The 23,573-nt window shown below is 46.6% G+C and overlaps 2 protein-coding genes across 3 annotated transcripts in view; one reads left to right on the plus strand and one right to left on the minus strand.

Annotated features, from left to right (window-relative positions):
- LOC112463921 overlaps positions 1 to 23,573 on the minus strand; it is a 157,150-nt gene that overhangs the window by 32,401 nt on the left and 101,176 nt on the right. The gene's annotated exons all lie outside the window — the stretch shown is intronic.
- Positions 1 to 23,573, plus strand: part of LOC112463916 (paired box protein Pax-5-like) — a 119,843-nt gene that overhangs the window by 8,584 nt on the left and 87,686 nt on the right. Inside the window, exons 2-3 of one of the 2 annotated variants that reach the window (XM_025030610.1) lie at positions 18,750 to 19,055; positions 22,605 to 22,634. In XM_025030610.1, coding sequence (XP_024886378.1) covers positions 18,854 to 19,055; positions 22,605 to 22,634 — 232 coding nt within the window. In that variant the 5' untranslated portion in view covers positions 18,750 to 18,853. The remainder of the gene's footprint in view (positions 1 to 18,749; positions 19,056 to 22,604; positions 22,635 to 23,573) is intronic. The other variant, XM_025030611.1, reaches the window with a different exon arrangement.

Consider the following 23,573-nt stretch of genomic DNA (forward strand, 5'->3'; position numbering starts at 1 on the left):
ATATGCATACCTATCTACTTTTGGTGAATCGCTCGCGAAGATTATCAGGGAAAGAAGCGGTGCAATCCCATCGTTTCGCCACTTGTTATTTTCGAGAGATTCGTCGTTGCAAAAAATTACTTGGCTATTGTATATATGTTTAACGCCACTTCCGACAATATTTGTACCGTTCGCAAATATTTATCAACCGGTTTTTAATCGTAAAACACGTTCCGTTGCGCTAAACGACAGTGGCTAAAACCGCTATGCGTTAGAGATACTGACAGATCGATCCTCATAAATCATTGCCGTTTGATAGCTACGCGTTAACTTAACACGATTTCGTAATAGAAAAGGAGATACTTAACGTATATTACGTATTATGAAAAGTTATTACGATCGTAAAGAGCAATCATCTTACATTTCATTTGAATATTTTTAAACATTTCCGCATGTAGAAAAACTAGTCGCTTAATGAAGATAGTTAATTGATGTGTAAATACGCGATCGCTGTCAATTACCTCAGTTTTTACTAAAGCCATATATTTTTCCATATTTTCGCTCAGCACAATTGCAAACAAATCTTGAAAATTAATCGAAAAAAATCACTCTACAAACGATTGTTCGTATTGCATGAAATATCAAAGGTACAACTCTCCAATGAGTTTTTTAAAATAAAGTTTTAAATAAAAGATACAACTTTCTCCAATAAGTTTTTTTTTTTTAATACAGTTGAAAAATAAATCTGAAATACTTTTTCTGATTTTGCATATTATTTTGTATATTACTCGGTGGAACTGCGTGTATAATTAATGTTCTCCTTTACCCCACTCTGTGTGTGTCGACTCGCGGTGCGGCAGCATGCGATGCATCATGCGGCGCAACGAGGAATGCTCGCACGTCAAATATGATATATTTGCGGTGCTCCGATTTAAAACTATTTACGATGTCGAAGTAACGTACCCTCAGGCACCCCTTGTTGCGCACGAAACTTGACGGTTTTTCGTGACAAGGTGGTTGATCGCTGTCTCGCAACTTATAAATGCAACGTCAGTCATTCCGCGTGATTTAAAGAGTCACCAGCATATTACACATCGCGAAGAAACGACGAGTCATAAAGAGCGTAAAAGAAATTTTCTTCGAAATTTTCTCACTCTGTTGCGAGAAATTTTCTCATAAAAGATACCTTGCATTCTAGTATTGTGATTGAAACAGTAGTTACGCATTACGTTGGTTAATGACTTGTTGTACAATAGAGCAATTAATGACGCGTAAAAATTAGTTAATGCGCGAAATATGGGCGGGGGAGGACAAAAGGATGATAACTTATATATGTATGCAGTTGTAAGAGTTGACAGCGCGCATTTATTCTCTCGAGCTCGCATGAATTTGCGGATCCTCTTCAGACAGGCTCAAAAAGACTGCGTATAACGCCTCGGCGTCGCTCGGTGCATACCGAGAAAGTGTTACGGCGCCTTGTATAAGCGACCTTGGTACGACGTAGACGCACGTCGGGACGTCTCGCAAATTGCCGGAAATTTCCGTGGGAAACTATTCCGCCGTCCGTTCGGCGGCTCGTACATTGTGCTTGCGATAGTGTTGGCGGGTGTAATAGTACGCGTAATAAGCGAGAGCCGGCGATCAACCGGTGAGTTGACGACACGGCTGTATAATATCCTATACACAATCCTGCACTTAAGCAGGGCTTTGCCAATCGTGTTTGCGTTTTCGATCGCGGACAACCGGATTGCGTATATGATGGAAAACAACTTTACATCATAGATCTAAGATTAAATACATATATGCATATATGTATGTGTATGTGTACGCGTCCTAAGTTTTTTTCATAATGTTTTACAAATTGGAAAATAATACTATTGAGCGATTTGAAAGCGCACGATAATTGATACTGGAAAACGAAAGTTCTTCGAAATGGACTCCCTACAATTGTCTACTCTAAGTATTCTTATATTCAAAAGTACATAGCGACGAAAAAGGCATAATTATAACGGCTGCGAGAAGAAATAACTCAAATTCCACGTCGCACGTCATCGTCTAAAACTCGAAACCATTTGTAGTTTGTAGCAGGTGTATAGGGGACGTGTCCCCGCGCATTTTTGCCACCCCCATGAAATAACCGGATATTTCCCGTGTCGGTGCGTGCGTCACCGTAGAAAACGAACGGTCACGGATACGAATTAGCGTCGAGTAATGTTAGGGCGTGCAACAAGTGCGACATTGTGGGGTATCAGGTGCATGCATTGGAAATACGGGCGTACGTTAAACGCGGCCGTTGGAGAAAGATCGGCTTAGCACGTGACCGAGACTCTGCCAGATGGGCTCTAGGAATGACACCTCGTTTCTTTTTTCGTGCAATCCCACCACGGTGCATCGCGTGCGCGAAATTGCAGGACATTTGCGGTCCTCGGAATATTTCAGGCGAGTCCTCCGCGAGCCCTCCTAACGAGATAGCTATTTATTTAGCGGAGAACATTATTTGTCTCGTGCGCCCGTAGCTGAGAAAGGGTTAAACAATTTCGCACCATTTTTTTTAATCTCACCGTTAATCGCAGTCGATTGCTTAACCCTTAATCAGCGAGATCCTCGGAAACGCAGCACGCGTTTCTCAGCACACGCGTTAACAAGCCGCGCAATTAAGCCGGTCCGCAAATTACTCGGTGCACGCTCCAATTCGGCTGGCCGAATATGGCAAGGCGGAGAAAGAACCGGAAGTATCAAGATGCAAAAATGCAAAAACGGCGAACCGACTCGGAACGGAGAGCGGACTGTTGCGTCTCGACCACGTAGACCGTTTTCATTCCTTTCTTTTTTTCTGTAAATGTTGACGATCTTTTTTTTTCAACGAGTTTCAAATCATCACAGACGAAAATCGTTCGAAAGGCATCGATGCTAAGCGCGGTATCGGTGGCCATTCCTCCCTGCACGCTGCCGGTATCAGGTGGAAGGTGGAAGGCATACGGTCTTCGTGAAGGCACGTGAATGAGGTCTACTCAGTCGATCGGCCGAACCGTCGATCGGGTATCGCGAGAGTGCGGCATGCAAGGGGGCGGGCCGAGATTTATCTAGCAAATAACCTCCTGTTGCTCGCGCGCGTACCATGTGTGGCAAAAGTTTCCAGCCGTCTTAACGGCGATCCTACGCGCCGGGAATAGCCGATCGATTACTCTCGTCATCGTATCGGGGGCAGCAACGATTCGCGAATAGGCACGTAGGTACGATGGCGTCGATCGCCCACGAAGAGTACAATGTTAGCGTGAATCCCCGTGATTCGCGATTCCTAGGTACACTGACTCGCGTCCGTTCTCCGTTCCGCAATTCAATCATCATTGCGGTTAATCCTACGGACAATATGTCATTCGTAAAATATATAAGTCAATAATGATGACGGTCCAATTATCAGATATGATATATTAGATGCCATTTGTCGAGGAAGTGACTTCTCGTTTGCCGAGAGTTACGAGCACGACTTCCCTACTATCAATCACGCCGCGATTTATTTCACGTTCGTTACACATTACCGTTAGCGGTAGAAATAATCAGGAGATATGGCAGGGATCGGCATAACGACAGTGAGGTGTGACGTTTGTGGGAAGAGTGGCGACGGCGAAAACGAGTCGAGAATGTGGTAATTACCATTGTAATCGTTGATTGATCTCGCTTTTCTATCTAACTCTGACGTTCCAAGGATATGCGAATATATTCGTTAATCGGGGAACGCATGTCCAAGGGGAGAACGACGACGATATGTATCACGGAAAGTTCTCACGACGCGTTAAGGCGGACTAATTGGAAGTGCACGTCGCGATAGGATGCTCAATTAATAGAGCGTGCTCTTCTTGGTACCAACCACGAAGATATCTGTGGAATGACTCGTGAAAATAACGACTTGAGGGGGAAGCGCGCGTGATTCGATCTGCTTACGGACGATGCGCGCACTTCGCGTTTGTTAGTGAAAGAAAAAGCGACGTGTGAGCTCGATGAAGAAAGAGAGTTAATCTTTTATTATATTACGTTATATTAATTAAGTTCCTTTGTCTCTATGACGCAAATCCTCTCTCGCAGCGCTCAGAGAAGATGCTGCGATTATTTCTGACGCGACGAGAAGCGGAATATTAATTTTTCCCGTAACGTTCGATGGCATTGTGTGATTCTTCTTAGCGGAAATTGCGCGATTTACAATATATTTTCACCACACGAATGATAAAGGATGCCTTCGATCGTTATCGGATTTCATTGTAAATGTTCGCGCGCGCGCGCGCACGCGTTATATATCAGCCGCAGATTTTCTGCTGCGCTTTTAACAAGGCGCGGTTGAACGCGAGTTTAACACTTGCGGCACGCACCATTGCACCAAATGGTCAGTTGTAGCCGCGCGCGCCGCTTGTTTAACAATCATTATTTGCGAGCCCATAGGTATCCGGCGCCGATATCACGCGCAGATCAGATCGAATCTGTTTGCGGGCGGCTTTGCGACTCACCCGCATTGTATTCGCGAACGACAGCTACGATTTCGAGAGATCGATTCACGTAAACTACCTCGCCCTGGCCGTCGACTACCACGGTTGATCATGCATTTTCTTCTTTCTGCAGTCCGTATTGTCATTCTTCCTCTCGCAACCTTAATAGCGAATAATTCGTACTTTGCCGATCCGTTTCATATCTTGAGATTTATCTCTTTAGTGATAGATAAAAATCGAGACACAAAGCGAGATGAAGAACTGAAGCTAAAAATGTACATACCTCGCGATACCAGGCAGCGAAAGCAGTCAATGTTATAAACCCGACTTTTGGAGCAACGTTCGTGAACCGAAGTACTTCTTCGCAGTTGGCTCGCCAGCTGGTCGCATTAACTCAAATCTCTTTCGACGCCAATTAAGAAGGGAAGTACGGGGCGTTCGGCAGTAATTCACGGATATTACCGCGACGCGCAACGCAACCACGCGCATGCACATTGGTGTATACTCTTTGGTGGAGCTCTTTGTGTCCCTAACACGGTGTATATATCGTTTGCGGGTACCTTATAAACGTCGCGCTCACTTCGTGAGTGACTTTATATCCTGCCCGGATCGCCGATCGTCCTTATCCTTACCGCGCGTGATAAAACAACTCGCTGCTGAGCGACGATTCATTGTACACGGTACGGATGGCATACACGGACGTTACTCCGGAATTTTTCGTAGACGGACGTGTGAATACACGCGGTATCATTCTTATAGAATCTTTGAAGTCCGCGAAACTTAATTGAAAGAAGCCAAATTCATATTTAATCTCGATTTTAGCAATTTTTACCGAGTTACTTTCGGCATCGGATAAAAACGTCTGCCTTGACGTATCTCGTAATTGTAACATTATGAATCGCGTAAATCAATTCTATGTCGTTCAAACAGCCTGAGTTACGAGCAACAAAACAAATAGTCCGGTTTCAACCACAAAATAAAACGCAGTTATAACGCATTGTTATGCGTGAGGTGTGTGTTTGTCCTACAGAGATACTAAATTCCGTTTTTTTTTTGCATACACTTGACGCTAAATATAGCGTCTGTTGAGCTTTATTTACCTATCAGCGGTATGAAATATGTGACCACAGTTGTACTTTGCGTTAAATGCGCGGCAAAAGAATGCAGGTCAATGTCGCTGCAGCACGCTGCAGTAGATTTCGCCATTACAACGCCGGTATAGCAATAGTCAGCTGTAAGGAGACCGATATACCCTACGATTTGTAAAACATGCAAGTTCGCCTGCTTAGCATCACAACTCAATTTGTCATTGGTGAGGGAGGGTGACGTTTATCTACGACCTTCACGTATTATCGTAATTTTATTCCGTCTATCGTGTTCACCGCGACGACAAATCACGCGCTTCGCGAGGAAGCCTCACCAATATACGACTCTTAAATTTTCCCTCAATTACGCCGCTATGGGCGGATGCCGGGCGAGTCGTCCGACAGGAAAAAGAGGAATTCGACGTTCGTTGGGAGCATCCGGCCTGACGCGACGGAGGGAACCCGCGACGCGACTCGTGAGAGTGAAATGGTAAAAGGTACAACACGCCGGGAACGGGGCAGAGGCGAATTTAATGGCAGTGAATTTCGGGACCCCGGGAGAATCAGAGACTCGTTTCGTCGTTAAGCCCGGCTAACAATGAGTCGCTCGTGTCGGCCCGATAAAAACCTTGTCGACTTCCTGCGCCACCCGCTTCTCCCCAAGGTTGTTGCCTCATTACGTGTCAGACAGATACTGGTCGACTCCGCGCGCGGTGGAACTTATGCCGCGATATCTCTCTCGACTAATCAACCCGTCAAGGCTGTTCACGAAAGCGTGCGGAACATCTAGAAGCGTTCGCTCCGATCGCGCGACCTTTGAGATAGAGATAAATGGCATGGCTGTGTAAAACCCGGTGCGACAAACGAGTGAACGGTGATATTGGTTTAACACCACACTCTTACGGCAAAATTAAATCAACATACGACTTTTAATCGTGCTGACTTTTAGTAAGCGCTGCCCGAATAGCGATTACGATGCACAAATTGGGGTCGATTATAACTTGCACTTGCAGCTAATAAACGTTATAATATACTATATCGTATTTTCTATTTACTAGCATTATACATTATACATTTTACGAAAGCAGCCGCAGAACGCGTAAACTGCGATGATGATAGTTCTTTCGCCTGCATAAAGTTATAGGAGACGCGTTAACTACCAGCACCGTTAACACGTAACGTCATAATATAGAAGTGATACACCGCGATTACCCGGAAAAACGCTTCAATCGGCGCGTCTAGGGTATTGTTTCGACTCGGCACTCGAGGCGCCCCGCGAGAGATCTCGACTATCGATCCGGCGGGACCGGGACTTCTTCCTGGTACCCGCCGAGTGGACGTCGACTGCCTTCGGCGACAGATCTCGAGGATCCGACACGAACGTTCACGTGCGTTCACGTACGTGAACCGGTGCGGTGGCGTGGTCGAACCGCGCGACTCGGAGCGTAACGCACGTGTGTGCAGTGTGCACCGATCTACGTGCATCTGCATCGCTGCACGTGCGCGTCGACGCGACGGCGCGTAAGTTCGTTCGTGCACGTATGTATCGCGCCGCGCTCGTGTTTGCGCGAATCGCGGACGTGCTTGTGTGTACGGAAAAGCGGGATTGCCGGGCGAAAGACGCCCTCGCAATGGATAGAAGCGCTTATTTCGTTTACGACGTAAGCTCCGGGCTGTTGGGTGTAACGCGGAATTGCACACTCAAAGATAGACGTGGTGCGTGCGCTGCTTGGCACTAGACTAGAGTTAACTAAAACTGCGGTGAATAATCGATCTAACCGATAAAATACACGGGATAGATATCGAATTTTAAGAGTCGTTACCTGTCAGAAGTTTTTATACTCTTTTCTACCCAACTGGCATGCGTCCTTTTCTCACGTCATGAAAAAGGTAGCGCAGCACTTCAAAAAGGATCGCTATAACTACAAGTTATAAAATAGTGAAAGGACCGGCGAAAGCAATGAGATCGATCTTTTTTTTCTGGCCGCGTGACGAATTCGCGCCACGCGTATAACGCGCTGGAACTGTTACCTCGACTGCGACACTTCACGGATGCCGAAAGCCTCCGTTCAAAGGCGGACATCCCGCCTTCTTTCTTGCGACTCGCCGTCGATCTCGTCGCGGCTAACTGACGGTTTTGCTAGCGTGTTTATGACGAGAAAAGAAGAATCTTCGATGAACCGACCGATGCAATTGATCTCGGGGTTCTCACTTTTCCGCGGAATGACTGTTTCTTCGAAGATAGTCGCCGACGAAAGAGTACCCTGCCAATCAGCCTCTTCGTTAGAATGAGTCCAAGTACAATGAGTCGACCTTCTTTAAACTTATATCGAAGAATTTAGGTCGGATATATCACAAAAAAGAGTAGCACCAGAGTGAAGAATCTGTTTTTATTTACGTATGATAGAAATTCTTCGCAATATAATGGCATGATGCCAATAGTTATTGTTTTTAAATTTATTACTAAATACAGAAAATTCTTCCATTATTATTTACAGTGTATTATTTTTGGGTATACTTTGGATGAAAATTAGATCTTAAAGATTTTGATGTATGGAAAGTATGAGAGAAGAGAAATTTAGACGATAGCTATCCTATGATGTTAGGCATCGTAAAATGGGTTTAGATTGCACTGGTAGGGATAACTTTGCCACAGATCCGAATGCCTTCTATTCGCGAAAATAACCGGTCGCGGCCGATAAATCGTGGAATAACAGAAATGATCGACAACACCCGAGGCCGGGCGTTCTTCCTGGAGACCTGGGCAACGCGATCATAGACCACATATCGGCGCGCGGTGAACAAAGTCGGTCATCATCTACGAATCCAGTTACTCCGCGGCACGCCGACCGGCAATCGATTCGTCTCCGTCGGGCATAACCGATCCGTCGAGTATCGGGCTTTCCTGCGTTTAGGCGCATCGACGTTTCACCTGTACACACCTGTACACGTCCCGCACCGTGTACACGAACGGACGAACGCGTATATGTAACACCATCTTCACTCGATATAGGTACCTAGGCGTCCCTATTTATGAATGAGACGTTTCACGGTATCCAGATTGGTCACGATGTTTCTTTCTTTCTTTCTCTTTCTTTTTCTGCTGTCCTCGCCACCTCTCGTTTCCTTCCTCTCGATCGGCGGTTCTTGATCGTGATCCACAAAGCATCACGACAGGTCGTTCCAGCTTTCGATCGAGATACGCGCGATGTGCCCTTCCTCCCCCACACCAAGCTTGATTTTATTTTATTTTCTTTCTTTTCTTCTGCGTCCGGCCGTTTTCTCTTACCCTCGTCCCGCTATTATATGATACCATGCCCCCGTTGATAGAAGAACTAGGGATACAGGTGGATAGATCGATATTAGTTTCGTAGGCGATCGAAGGAGCCAAGGAGGTCCAGCGGTAAGAGAGAGGGATAGAGCAGTAAGAGAGCGAGAAAGCCGATTATGGCAGAGGTGGATGGGCAACAAAAAGCGAGCGATGCCTGCGGTGGACGAGTTTCCCATGAAAGGGGGCGGAGGACGCGGGGGCAGGATGTGCCAGGACCAATCAATTGTACACGCCGGTCTCCTTCTTCTCTCTTCCGCTCCTTCACCCCGCTATTTTTCTTTCTCCTCTACCTTCGCATTCTTTTTCTTTATCGGAACCGCTGTTTTCCTAGCGATCGCTTTTCTGCGATCGATTGACCCCACGCCGAACTTAAATCACATCTTTCCCAGAGAAACAAGAGATCATCTCACGCTTATAATGTGTATCGATCTTTATTTTACGCCTTTAATTATACCGATCTTTGACTTCCATTCGTTCGATCTTTGCGAATATCGGTTTTGCAAGTGTCGGCTTGTCAATACACCTTTGTAACGGATGTGTACCTCCGATTGCGGAAATATACTAAACATTTTAAACAGAAAGGACGATTCTTGAGAGATCCCGATTTCGCGTAGGCACCATCTCTTACGATTTTTAAGATGTAGCAGCAAGGAGGCTCTGGTTCCGGTTATCGCGGTCATCACGCGCTTTATATTCCTTGCACGCGCGCCGCTACTCCGCCGCTACTCTGGTTTCTCGGTCGAAGATCGTGAAAGTGTAAGAAACTGCGCGGCGGCGGCGACTATCGGCCGGCGATCGGAAAAAATGCAAGGTGGCACGCGGCCTGGACCTTCACTGACTGCAATGCGAGCGACGGAAAGCGTTGGGTGGGCGGACTGACAACCAGAGAAGGCGACTGAACTGGTAACCCGGACTGGACTAGCGACCTATAATGAGGCCTGCTTGGAATCGTCGTGATCTCTCAGGCGCCACGCGAACCCCGCGAATGTCGGAAGAGAGACGTTCTGGTAACCAGCGATTCCCGTCACGCACGTATGTGCTTACGACGCTGAGCGTAGTCAAGCCCCTAGATAGGTTGAAACAGAATCACGGAAGAGAAGGGGAAAGGTCATAGGAAGTCGCTATGGAAATGAGATTTAGCATTTTTAACAGCTTTTCAGTCCGTTTGGTATCCGTTTACGTGTTAATCTTGAAGGGAACATAAGAAAGAGTTTTTTTAAAAAGCTAATAGAACTTGGAACTAAGCGTATAAGAATTTCTTATGCCTTTGCTGCGTATGTAGCTTAGTACGTTGTCGCCTCAAGTCTTTCGAATGATAAGTCCAAACGGCAGGAAACGATTGCGCGAATCAAATGGAAAGATTTTATCCCCGAGCAAGATTTTGTAACGCCCTCGATTTCGCGCGATCTGTTAACGTGAATACGAGTGGAAATTGTAAAATAGCGCTAAAGACCAAACTCGCATGATACTTACAAAACCTCTAGACAGCCAGCAAACCTTTTACTGTAATTTTTTTAAAAGATTATATCTCAAGATAAGCCTTGTTAAGATGCAGGGTTAATTCTTTTATACTCTTTCTGGTATCCACCTTTGTATAACATCGCGGCTCATTAGTTACTACTTTGGTATCGTCGTTACGCGTGACAATCCCGGATGATCGCCCGCGGTGATTTACGCTTGTCGAGCCGCTCTCGCGCATTCGGCACGCAGTCGCATACCGCTGCAGGTGCGCGTGCATTCATCCAGGACATCCGACGTCGACGAGGACGATCGTTCGACGACAGGCAGTATCGAAGGAGAGAAGGAGGAAGCGTGGCCGGGACTGGTCTTCTTCTTGAGAAGGGATGCGCACTCGCGCGCGCGCGCAATGTTACAGTTAGGCAGTGTGTATAATTCAGCCGATTATATACCTGATCGCGAACGATCGCGGCATTGTTGTGACGATCCAGAGAGAGCAGTCGCACAATGAATTTATCGATTATACGACTTGGCTCTCGTACTATTTACCGTTAATGCGCGTGGAGAAGTCTCGATAAAAATTAAGCACGCCTTCGACATCTACATGACCGAGACGAAAGATACTTTCTTTATGCGAGTTTCATTTTTCGCACTTTGAATTGAGCGTCACTTTGACAGCAATCAGTAAAAGTAAATACATGGACGAATAAAAAGTATCAGGTCATAAGAATTATTAACAAAAAATTGTAGAAATGTGAAAACAGATAATAAGAGGAAATTAATGATAGCAATAGTAATAAGTAATAACCAGAATGAAATCGCCACGTTAATAACATCTTTGCTGCGCACGTTCGTTGCTTACGCATTAGCCTACGAAAACATCGACAATGCGAGATCGAGATCGAAGCGCACTGACGCAAGATGCACTTTCCGCGCGCAACGATCAGGATTACTCAGCACCGTGCGGAATTTCTTGGCAGCCTGACCGGCTTTTCTATATTCACGCACGATCGTCGCATCAACTTGGCGCGCTCTGGCTCGAATCGAATCCCCCGCGAGCCCTGCGTCGCGCTGCGCCACGGAATAAGATGACTAAAAAGTGACCGACGGCGCGGCGATCATGTCGATCTTGTCGGTGCGCTTAATTCTAACTTCCCCTTTTACTGCCTTCTCGTAATCGTGATTGCGGCCACCTCTCCAGTCACCTACGCCTCTCTCAATTGCCTTTCCCCTGCCCTCGTCCTATAGCCAGGCACGGCTGAGAGTTGAGCGAGCGAGCCGGCCATTACGCGGCTAGATGGTCGATTCGATAGACGATTGACTTTGTAATTATCAAATGGCGGCCGATTAAGGGCCAGTCGCTGATTGATGGCCGTGCGTAACCACACGCCGTGCCGAGCGCCGCGCGGCACTATCGCCTTTTTGCCGCGCGTTCGGCCATTAGCGCTTCTAATGATCGGGAATTACGCGGATCGATGATATCGTCCTATTGCGAATCGTAGGAAAGTGAGCGCGATATTACCTCGGATCGGCGGCAGCCTCGCCACCGGTTCGCTAGCCCCGATGTCGCCGCGCCGATCCATTTCTCACTTTAACGCCGTTTATCTCAAGCGTTAGAAATTCATGTTGTAGTTTCAGAAATCTAATGATTGTGACGATCTCAGGTATGCGGGATGATGTAAACGTTATTAGAACATAGCAGAGTATGCTTATTCCAGTTTGTGACAATTACATAGTCCAGTATATATAAAAATCTAACAATTTACAGATTTTTGCTTAACATACTAACGTTAATTAATTTGGCGGAAATTAATAAAAGCGTTCGATACTTTTGGACCACGCACGCTTGGCGAAAATATCACGGGATAGAGATATTTCGAGGCTAAAGAAATCACCAAGATGGAGGAGCGGATAATCGCGGCAACCGGTATTTATAGGGAATGTAGATGTAATCGTCGGTCCCGAGACCCAGGAGAGGAGAACGGACGGGAGGAGGACGCCGCGGCCGTTACCAGATGCGGCGGCTGATCGTTGCACCGATGGCGGTGGGATGCACCTTGGTGTCTGTTACCTGCTACCTTGTGCTGCATGACATCGGACGGGCCGAAGGGAGCGACTTGGGATTAGTCCGATGGTGGCACGTGCCACACGGCCACAGGTGGCTCTTTAAAACTCACTTATCCGCCTCCTTCGCGATCGGCGCGGCGTTTCGCCGACGGAAAACCGGAATCGGAAGCTCGAATCTCATAAAGAGACGATTAGCTAAAGTATCAAGGCTTATCCGCTAGCGTTATCACAATCTTGTCTTTTCAAATGTAGAACGTGTTAGTAGAAAATGTGTAGAAAATACATGTTATGCAAAAATTTGAAATGATATGAGACAAAATGTATCGTTATCCACAGCTGTGTATAATTACGCGCAACAATTTACTATCTTCCTTATTATCTTGTATATTTTCTGCGCTTATGATGCTTCTCATTCGTGTTCCGCTGCTGCTGACAGGTGCAATGTTGTATCGGATTAAATAGACTGTGTGAGATAAGTGTCGGCGTGCCCAAAAAAGACGAGACTATCCCAGCTTAGAATAGTACCGTCTTCCGGCGGTCGGCGAACGGCGCGCGGCGGCGAACTTTATAAATTAGGATTGAACGGCCAAGTACTGTTAACCGTTCCAAGATGCCGGAGTCCTATGGTATCAGGGTATCAGGGTTTCTCGATACGTCGTTTCTCTCCCTGCTGCCAGAAACGGGGAAACCGCAAGCTCGGTAGATCGTTCACGGTCTGAATTCAAGGTTGGACACGCGGCTAATTGTAATAAATATCCCGCGCGCGCACGCGCAGCGAGGCTTAACTGTATGAGAAATAACGTGTCGGATATATATCGGTACCCGTTTTCTTCTTTCGAAAGCGACTTGTATCCCGCCCCTGGCTCGCGGTCGTATATATTCCGCGGGACAGCCGTGCGCAACAAGCAACAAGCTACTACTTTATTGCAGGTGACTCCGCTGATACTCGCCTGCCCATCTCAACCTCTCGTTCTTCCCTTTGCAACGGAAAACCGGAATTGGAAGCGCGATTCCCGCGCGGTGGAGCCAATCAAGCGGCCCGCGCCAACTCCTCATCGAGCTCCTAGAAACAGGGATCCCGTGCTCTCCCGCGAGGAGCAATATTACCGCGCGTATCTCGCTGTCCGTCTTACCGTTACGCGGTCGTACTATTCAAAGGCGAACCTATCGGCGAGTCTATCGTGCGCGCGCGTGCATTTATTCGTTCCATTAATATATCTAATACACTCGTGATTTTATCTCATCCCGCGCACGTGCGTTAACTCCTTCGCGTTATGGAACAACCAACGTCGCGACTGAGCTGGATGTATCTCGGAATGTACGGTTCCGCGGCATCGCCCCGATAAACACGTCTACGGCTTCAACGCGGAAAACGCATTCTTTATCATTTCGATTTATATTCTACTTGATAATTATTCCCCGACATTTACAGAGACCAATATGTATACATTGCTACAATTTATTCCTCGGTCACTTCTCAGACTCTTCCTGGAATAATTTCCAGGCTACACGTGCGACGGTTCCATTAAAACGGCTATTCCGTTAAAAAAAGTCTTCTATAAGATCCACCATAAAAAAGAAACGTCCAGGACGGAACGCGTTGGATGTTGATCGGATGTTTTTCTCACTCGTTCCTTCTTTTTTCCCTTCCTCTGCCGCGGCCCGGGCAATTACAACCTTTGAAATTGTAGTGTATTACAAGAAAGGTCCGTCCGCAAAGAAAATAGTATCCGCGCTCACCTGTTACACCCACGCGGCACGACGCCGCGCCGCGACGGTGCGGCAATGGCGGGATATCGAGACATTCGCGCACGTACGGACACGCAAGGGAGCACGTTAATGGCACGTGCCACAGGTGGTTCTTCGAAAGTCACTTATCCACGAAAGCCGCGCGTCTCTTTCCCTTTTACTCAGGCCGGCTCTCCTCCTCTCTCTGGTCGTTCTCGCGCAACTTATATTTACCTACATACGTTCCTCTCCATGACCAAGTCCCGACCGCCGCCAACGACGAGAGAACTGGAATTACTTGACCCGGCCTGGTGCGTGCAGCAGACAAACCGCCGCTGTCGATCGGGATAGTGCAACGCGCTGTCAGACACGACCGATATAGCTGCGAGTGTAAATGCACTCTCGTATATTTCACGTGGGTTGCTCTCTCGCCATGCTCCAGTAGGCTCGTGAATTTTTGTTCATTAACAGGACACCACGCGCGCTGTGCCGCGGGATTGTCGATCGCTGTAGCGTGCGGTGCTCGGTATCGGGGTACACCGCCCCGATAACGACGCTTGGCTTTTACGATCGGTTCTCGATAATGCACGGAAAAAAGAAAAAAAAGAAGAAAAAAATTCACTTAAAAGAGAATAACGATTAATTAGTAAGTGATAAAGCTTTCTTGAGTAAAGACACTAATGCGATTTTAATATAACGCGTTTGAAATTAATCAACGATGAAATTTCGTGTTTTATCGATGATCGTGCGGTGGTAATAATGATCGCGTAGGCGTACAGACGACTGACTAATGTATACGAGGCACACTCTGTATACCAGCATTAATATAGATATATGCGTTTGTGATTTGCTAGTGAGCTGGTACAACGTGCGCGCTTATGTGGTGGCCAAATACGGATAATGGGGTTAATGAGAAAGAAAGAGAGGTACCTTTTCTTGTCGCTTGAAAGCTCGATCGAGCATGTATGGTAGACTATGTATGTCTACTAAAGTACTTCGGCGTGAATATTTAAAGACACTCACGGTACATAATGGTGCAAAATTTGCAAGGTGGCTAGCCGGAACGCTTTTGCTTTTCTCATAAGTAAAGGACGAAGAAGCCAAACCGATCATTCCTCCATCGTCGTCCATTAAATTCGCATCTTATCGTCAAACTTTATCGTGAGAAAGGATGCGATCCGCGGAAACCCGGAAGCACAAAAATCCGCGAGTCGTTCTCGCAGATCGCGGAAAAGATCGTCAAGATTGTCGGCATTCCGCACTGCAATTCCAGATCAGATTAATAAACATGACGGGCGGCGATCAAGGCGCCAGCCTTCAGCCGTCCCGCGAAAACTGGACTGCTCCCCTCGACGATATACGCCACGAGAAAAGCTTCCCAGGATTGCATCGTGGATTCCTGGCGGGAGTGTTCGTTTATGGACCGAGAAGTTGCATAATGTATCGATGTTTTCGTCCGTGAGAGTCCGAAGCCGAGTGTATTTCGCGGCCCTTTCGCGTAGCTGGCGCGCGCATGGACGCGCTGTCCCGTCACGAAGAGCGCGCACACGGTGGAGGATACGCGTGTACGCACCTACGCCTCTTCTTCTTCGTAGGTGTTCGGTTTACGGAAGCCGGGAGCGAAAGAGAGAAAGAAAGAGAGACAGAGAGAAAGGAGCATAGCCGGAGTTGTTCCGCGCTCGAGCAATTCCTTGATGCATATTGTCACGCGTTGTTAAGTCCCGAGAGCACCGCCATTACCAACCAGTTGGGATATCGACGCTGAAGCAAAGGCAGAAGAGCGAAGGCATAAGGTGCGGAAGGTAGCTGCACGGGTTCCTCGACTAGTTGAACTGCTAGCCGCTCTCGAATCATTACTGTTTACGTAAGCGACCTGCGTGCCATGGATATCGTCCCTTAGTTTCTCTTCTTTGAGTAACCGAAAGGAAGGCACATCTGGCGAATTTAATGTTTTAATAGGTTTCGACATGGTCACTCGACGCGGCTCCATCGATTGCAAACTCTCTCGCGAGTGAAAGCGAGATGCGTCAAGAACAATTGGCTATTGTAAATACCAAAATAATTCCTATAATATTGGTCATTAAAGAAAATTATTTTATTAAGTTGTATTATCTGACGGTATTTCTTTAACCGGCTACTCACTGACGCGTATATTCTAATTGAAAAAGAGTTACTTCAAACAGATCGATGGTCGGTTATTTATCTTGACGGGAATATTCGCGAGAGATCATCCATAGTCTCTCGACCACACGTGAGATGCACATCGATCGCGTATGCAAACGCGGGGTTTTATTTTGGGCCTCAGCTACGAACAGCCCGTTTTCAGAATGGCATAGTAGCGGCGTTTTCTACGTTCGCTCCGACAGTTACCTCCGTCCTTAAGACATATAGAGTAGCCGACGCGGCGCGGCGGTCCGGTCCCGTGGCGGGGCCCTGTGAGAGGGCCCAGTTAGTAAAGTACGCGGGCGTTCAGGGCGGCCGTAAACAATGGTTTTAGCGAGTGCGTATACGCCGTGGCCGGTTGGAGAAGCGCTGGTGGCCGACTCCCACGGTTTATAGGGATAAGTCTCTCTTTCTAAGACTGGTCTTTACGCGTACTTTGGCCGTCTACGACTCACCCACTTTGCTTTAGTTAAAGCCGTTCGTTGCCTAAGTCGCTGACCGTTTCACCGCCGCCCCCTCGCTCAACGATCATCGTCTGCCTTTTCTTAACCGACGTTTACTCGCCACGGTGTAGTCTCGCTACATTCCATCCTCCATTAGGAGGGCACCGCACGCTGGTAGCACGAGTCCGCAAAAGAGGAGCGAGCTTTGCTAGGAAACTACGATGTTAAACAATCATCCCTCGCGCTCTCATTGCTGATAATCTGAACGTCGACGTAAACAGAAAACGGATCCTCGTTCCGACCTTTCTTGCTACGGAAAAACGGTTGGGAAATTGAGAGCGCAATTTTGACGTTTTCCTCCCGGGGATCCGTTTCGCTTTTTTGTCGAGTTAAAATTGACACTTCTAGCTCCCACTGTCGAAATTAGCGTGGCGAACGATTTAGTCGGATTGAGACTCCGCGAGGATCGCTTGAAAGTGATACTTCAAGGAGTTATTTGTAAATTGCTGAGAGCATCTTCGCGGAATCTGGTGCAAATAAGATAAACGATGCTTATTTTCACACGCTTTGTAGATTTACGTTCTTGTATACGATTTACACGTTCTATAAGTTACGTTGATTTTCGAAAATCATAAATCTATTATTTTGTATAGCGGGACAAAACGACTTTCCCTTGGCGGAGACTCGCGTTTCGAATACGACCGACTTCCTCACGCAAATTAGAACCTGTCGAGGTTTTAATCGCCGACGAGAATACAAAGACAGCACGCTTGCTACGGTGGACAGTCGTCGACCGCAGACGATAACCGTTCCCAGTCTCACTCCCACGCATTATAAGATCCCGCGTGTTTCGCGACGTAAAACGGCGGAACGCGGGAGCAGTTTCGAATTTCACGGATGGGCGCCCGATGACGATTGGTGCACCAGGCGGTTGCTTCCGACTCTCGAGGCCTCGTCTCTTTGCTCTCTTCCCTCGCAGGGCAGTGTAATGTACTCCGCGGAATACGAGAACAGGACCGAGTGCTCCATCGATATTTTTTTTCACCAGCTCCGAACGCTTATATTATGCATTCGCGGAATGCAGCGAGCGGAAAACGTAGATATACGCCGTCGAGTTGGGCGCGAATATCTCGACTCTCATATCGCTTTACTCTCATAACGCTCCACTTTTATATCGTTGAAGACGATAGAGATATCACCGTGATTAATGATGGCCATTATAAAATTTACTGGAGCAGGTGGTCGCGCATTTTACGACAGAGGAAATATTGCTGACTATCCCGATAAAGGAGTTTGACAAATAGACAGAGGCTTGCGTTTCCCTCGCAGTTGGCCGGCGCGATAATGTGCTCTTCTTTTTTTTTTTTTACTATAGCAGCTGCAACGCGCGTCGCGAGAAACTGTGATCGTCCGAACCTAGACAATGCGCCCGCCGTCACCAGATAGAAGAACGGGCAGACTATAGATAAACGTCGCCGACAGTGTGGACGAAATTACACTTCATTCATCCTTTCATTCATCCGAGGGATTTCACCTTGCCTCCTGTAGCTTTCCAACCTAGCCGTCGTTGGTGTGTCGCTCGCTCTCCACGGCGGCCTCCTCTCGACGTAATAAGCAAAAAAGATCACCCGGCCAGGCCATTACGTAGAAAGGAACGAAGAAATTATCTACTCCGCGCGTAAAAAGCGTGGCAAAGGCAATTCCACCGCGGTTGGACCACCGAGACTTATTTTTGTGATCCCGCCTGTTGCGTGGGGTTCTCTCGCCGATCTGCGGTATGCCTAGATCAGCTTGAGACTTTGTCTACGGTATTCTTGCACCATTGATTCGACTACGAGTCACTGACCGAAAATCCGTGCCCGTTGCTCGGCGGAAGCCATCGACTCTATTTATGTCCTCATGAACAATGATGATCATGACCAAATCACTCGAGAACTTAAAATTTTTTTTCATAAAAAAATCGAATAATTTTTTTTATGCTATTAAAATTGATTTAACAAATTTCTTTTTTTTTCAGAAGGCGACGAAGAGGTGCACGGACACCTCGTCCAACTCGGCGAGGTGTTGTCCGAGATAGAGGAGGGTGGCGGGAGAAGAGGGTTGGACGGAGGGTGGCGTGCTATGATCAGCATGGAGCTTCCGGCACACGCGACGCAGCATGGTGCTCTACACCTAGGGGTCGGAGTCGGGGTCAATCCGGGTGACCCAGCCGGAAGTGCCTTAGCCGCCATTCATCCGCATCCCCAGGACCCTCTAGCCCTCCACCATCATAATCACAGCGCTGCGACACCCGGAGGTATGCATGAGGAGTCCAAGAAAAAACGTATGTTTCTTCTTACGAATCCACTTTTTCATTATGTAAAACGCTAATTGTAAGGCTAGCATTATCGCAAGAAGCCGAAAATAGATAATTATTTTTGATCGTAAGAGAGAATTGCTTTTACAATAAATGAAACAAGTACCTAACGTATGACCAGTTCTTGCGATAATCAACATTTATTAATAATAGTTATAACTTTTTATAATAGAATGTATGATTAACGTAAGTGTTTTAATACAACCGTTATTTTTTTCGTATATTGGCATGAATTCTTGACTGCCACGATATACGCGATATCGGATATACAACAACCGATAATTAGCTTGCCTTTCGATATCGCGCTCGATGATTACTCCGACATCACGAATAAGATAACGTACGCGTCAATCGACGTTCGAGCGAACGGCGTGGCTTAAACGCGAGCACGGTACACAGCCGATAGGAATGTCGTGGTTGCAAAAAAGTGCAGGCACGTGCCTCGCGAAATACCGGCGATAAATCTTCGTCCGCGCGCGGCGACGCTTCTATTACTAGCGACTTATGCGCACGCGATGACGATGCATCACGTTCGCCAAGTCAAGTTGGAATTCCGGAATCCGTCGAATGCGCTTTCCGGTTCTCTTGCAATCGCGCGAGATTCTCGGTGTTCGACACGCGCGTATCCCTCGCGGTGACCGATCAAACGAATTTTTAAAATACGAGAGTTCGCGCGAGGCAGCGCAAATTTCAAATTGCGGCGATAATTTAACTATCTGGATCGTATCAATTACCTCGTAATTACTTATCGTTCGGAATAGACGCATTTATTTCAACGTCTCTTAGGAGAGCTCTGCAAATTATACTCATCGCAAATTCTATACCGCGCTTCTATACTGCACGATCATTAATATTCTCAAAGCTGCGAATTGCACATGAAAGCGCGTTAAATACTCAAAAGTCCACATTCCCGCACCCGCCGGCACCACCTTACCGTTTATCATCATTATCTTGCTATAAACCGCAAGCTTATTAAATCCCGTATCGACGGCGTATGTACATCCGGTGGAGTGACATTACGTATCGGGGGACACCGCGAGCGATGATTCCTTCATCAAAGACCGCCGGAACGAGACTCTCGCGTGAAAGAGCTCCTTGTTCCGTATGGAACAATCGAGTTAGCTGAACTTGCTCGGCGCTCGAGCGTCGCGCAGGGATCTTTCCGGATACACAGATACACACATACGAGCATGACGCAGACACGACAGGATCATCTTAGAAGCGATAGTTTCTTCTTTGGTGGGCGATCGTCACACACGAGTATATTTTTGAACACATACAAACTCATACGTGACACGCGTGCACGCATGGATACGCCAGGATCATCTTCGAAGTTGTAGTTTCTTCCAGCCAACGGTTGGTTGCGCCGATGTAGAAGCTCGTTGTCTTCCTTCGTCCTCCTCGTCCTCACAAATGAATGTGTGCGTGATAGTAGAGAGTGCGGCTGGTTAAGGAAGATGAAAGGCAGCCGCCGTGGCAGCAGCCAGTGACGCGGCATGAGCCACGAGGCCAGGAAGGAAGAAAGGGAGGAAGAGAAAGAGAGAGTCAACGCGGGTCGTTAAATCTAATGATATCAACGTATTTGACAGAGAGATCCGCGGATCAATTTTAGGGCCACACGCATATCCAGCGTGTCGCATACATACATCGTTATTTCGTATTAATGACTAACATTTGCCAAGTTCCTATGTAATGCTCTCGTGCATGTAGTTTATCCTTCTGATTCTCGTTGACTGCAGAATAGATACAATTTTAATTGCACCTTTGAAATTACGCGACGCTAAAGCAATCGCCAAGCAATGCATAGCGGATTTCGATTATCTCTAATGGTGCGTAACCACGCAATGGATTTAATTTGTAATTAATGCCCACCTGCGTGCGTGTCGCGTGTAGAACACGCAACGCGAATCGTAGTGAATTATATGGTTTATTGACCTCGCGACATAGTAATTATTTCGTATACCTCTCATCTAGTCGCCGTCCGGTCCGCTTTGTTTCGATTTCGTAGTCGTGACTAATCGCTGCTTCATTTAGACCCGGATTGTTCGTTGTTCGACGATCGAAAAGTCTCCGATTTAATGCCGACTATGTAACGATACCGCAGAGATACCGTAATAAGGCGGTTTTTCTTAACTGCCGCGAAAAGAAAGTGATTTTCTAAAAAGTGGAACTGGGCGTGAAAGGTTTCAATTGCCTAAAACCAAACATTTTATTTTCAATAAATTACTTCGCAAAAAAGTATCTATCAAAACTCATGCCTTTCTCCGATATATTAGGCATCAATCTGGACGTATTGCGCAAGACATACGGGTCGCTTGGTACGTTTGACCATTTAATGCCAGACGACTTATTTAGCAATTAGCATTAATATCTGATACTCTGATATTTAAGAATGTAGTGTTACTCGAAACGACGTGGTTATTGATTACTGCCTACGTTCTTCGCGAGATATATTTATAATTATTTGCATATGTAGCTCCACCATGAACGGCATTGATTATTTGTATCGTACGATATACATGTAACGTAACAAATGCATAATAACAAACTTTTTGATGTGTGTTACAAAAAAGAACGTACCTACAGTTTAAAGTCACGCAACTTGAAGGGGGATTAAACGCGCGAGCTATTATCGAGCGAGTAACACATAGGTACCACGCTTTAATCTCGCAAAGGGTATTCTTTCCGTTGGATGGACGCACGGATCGCTTATGGGGATTCCCATCGCGCCAGACTCGCGCAACACCAGAATGACTGGCAGCATCTAATATATTTCGTACCGTATGTATATACACGGAAATGTATTTTACTGTATGCACACGTATACGTTGTTGTCCGTTGCCTATAGGAAAACATTCGGGGTGAGATAGCGACGGTTATTTATGGGGTTAAATAAAGGAACACTGCGCGATCGCGCGATACCAGGTCCGGAGTACAAATAGGTTGCCGTGCAGGTTGCAATCGCTGGCGCGTTGCGAGTCGTCATGATCCACAGCAACGTGCGGATGCTGAATCTTCGCGAGGTGCATTCGTTTGCTCCCTCACGATATCCTATCGGGGAAGTCGCAGACCTCGTACAACGAGGCTTCCGTTTTCGATAGATTTATATTCCTAGACGTGTTAAAAATAAAAAAATTCTTGCAACATTACGCAGTGTTATTTATATATTGACAGCACGCAACGTGTATTATGTTCTCAAATAAGGTTCGGGAATGTCATTAGCATTTCTTTGTTTCATATTAGAATACTTTATTACTTCTGCATGCTCTCTAGAAGTATCGCTTCGTCGAAGATACTGATTACGATTCAGAGAACGGCATGACGCATGATTATAGGCTGTAACGTTTCAATTAACACGCGATCAGACACTTCGAATAAATGAATAAATGGCGAATACCATTTTTTTTGCATTTTTGTTCGATTAAATGTACATACATAATTTGGCGATAATCTTGGTTACGCATCTCTCCAGATTTCAATTTACACGTCTTAATTCTCTTTTTCTGTTTCGAACAGATGATGGCGGCCACGGAATGAACCAGGATGGTGAGTGAGCTTTTGTTTTTCATATAATTACAAGCCCGCGCGACGGGTAATCCAGTTCTACGACGCGACGTGCCGAGATGTTTCCCTTGACACAGTGCTGGGATTAGGCCGGCGCGCACGCGGGAACGGTCGTAGAAAAGTCGCGCGTGGAAAATGCGCGAGCGAACGTTATGTGCACGGTCGCGGCGTTCGGATAAATGTTTATCACGAACCGTTAGCGATACGCACCGCGTTCCCGTTATAATCGTCGATAGTAATTAAATGCGGTGGAAGCGAGAAAGTTATCTGAAATGTCGGTTGCTGCTTATCGGCATCGAGATCGATCTCGAGAGATCACCAATTATCTCAACACGAGTTCTTACCCGCTATTTCACGTTACGAAGCCACGATATGGAATCGTCCGAGTGATTCAATCATTGATGAGGTGATAAGCGCTGCGCCCCTACGAACTTATTAATAATCGAGCAAGACGTTACACGCGCCACCGAACTTTATTGCCCTAAATCTATAAGGCGATAAACGATCTAAACTGTACATCTTCGATATCAATGTACAAATGTTAATTAGATAGGTGATAACACACCGCAAGAGATCGCAACTCTGTAATTTACTATGATACATCGTTCGCATAGCCTTCTCATTACTAAATTAAATCTGTGTTAGACTTTAATTCACTTAACTATCAACTCACGCTATCACGTCACGTTGATAGCGAAAGAAGCTTGCATTTTAATTCTTAACGCGGGAAATATGAGCCTGCGCCGATTCTTTTTAAGCATTAAGGATCCCGCGTATGTCAAGGATGTCTCGATCGTTTTCTACCTCGCGACTCTTCGCGCGCGCGCGGATCCAATCGGATAGGGCCGAAGGATACTTCCTTCTCGACGAAGTGGCGAGGAGGATCCTCAGCATCGCCGCGCGATGTTCACGTATAATTTA

This window comes from Temnothorax curvispinosus, unplaced genomic scaffold (genome assembly GCF_003070985.1).
Source record: "Temnothorax curvispinosus isolate PA1 unplaced genomic scaffold, ASM307098v1 QBEX01013735.1, whole genome shotgun sequence".
Lineage (NCBI taxonomy): Eukaryota > Metazoa > Arthropoda > Insecta > Hymenoptera > Formicidae > Temnothorax > Temnothorax curvispinosus.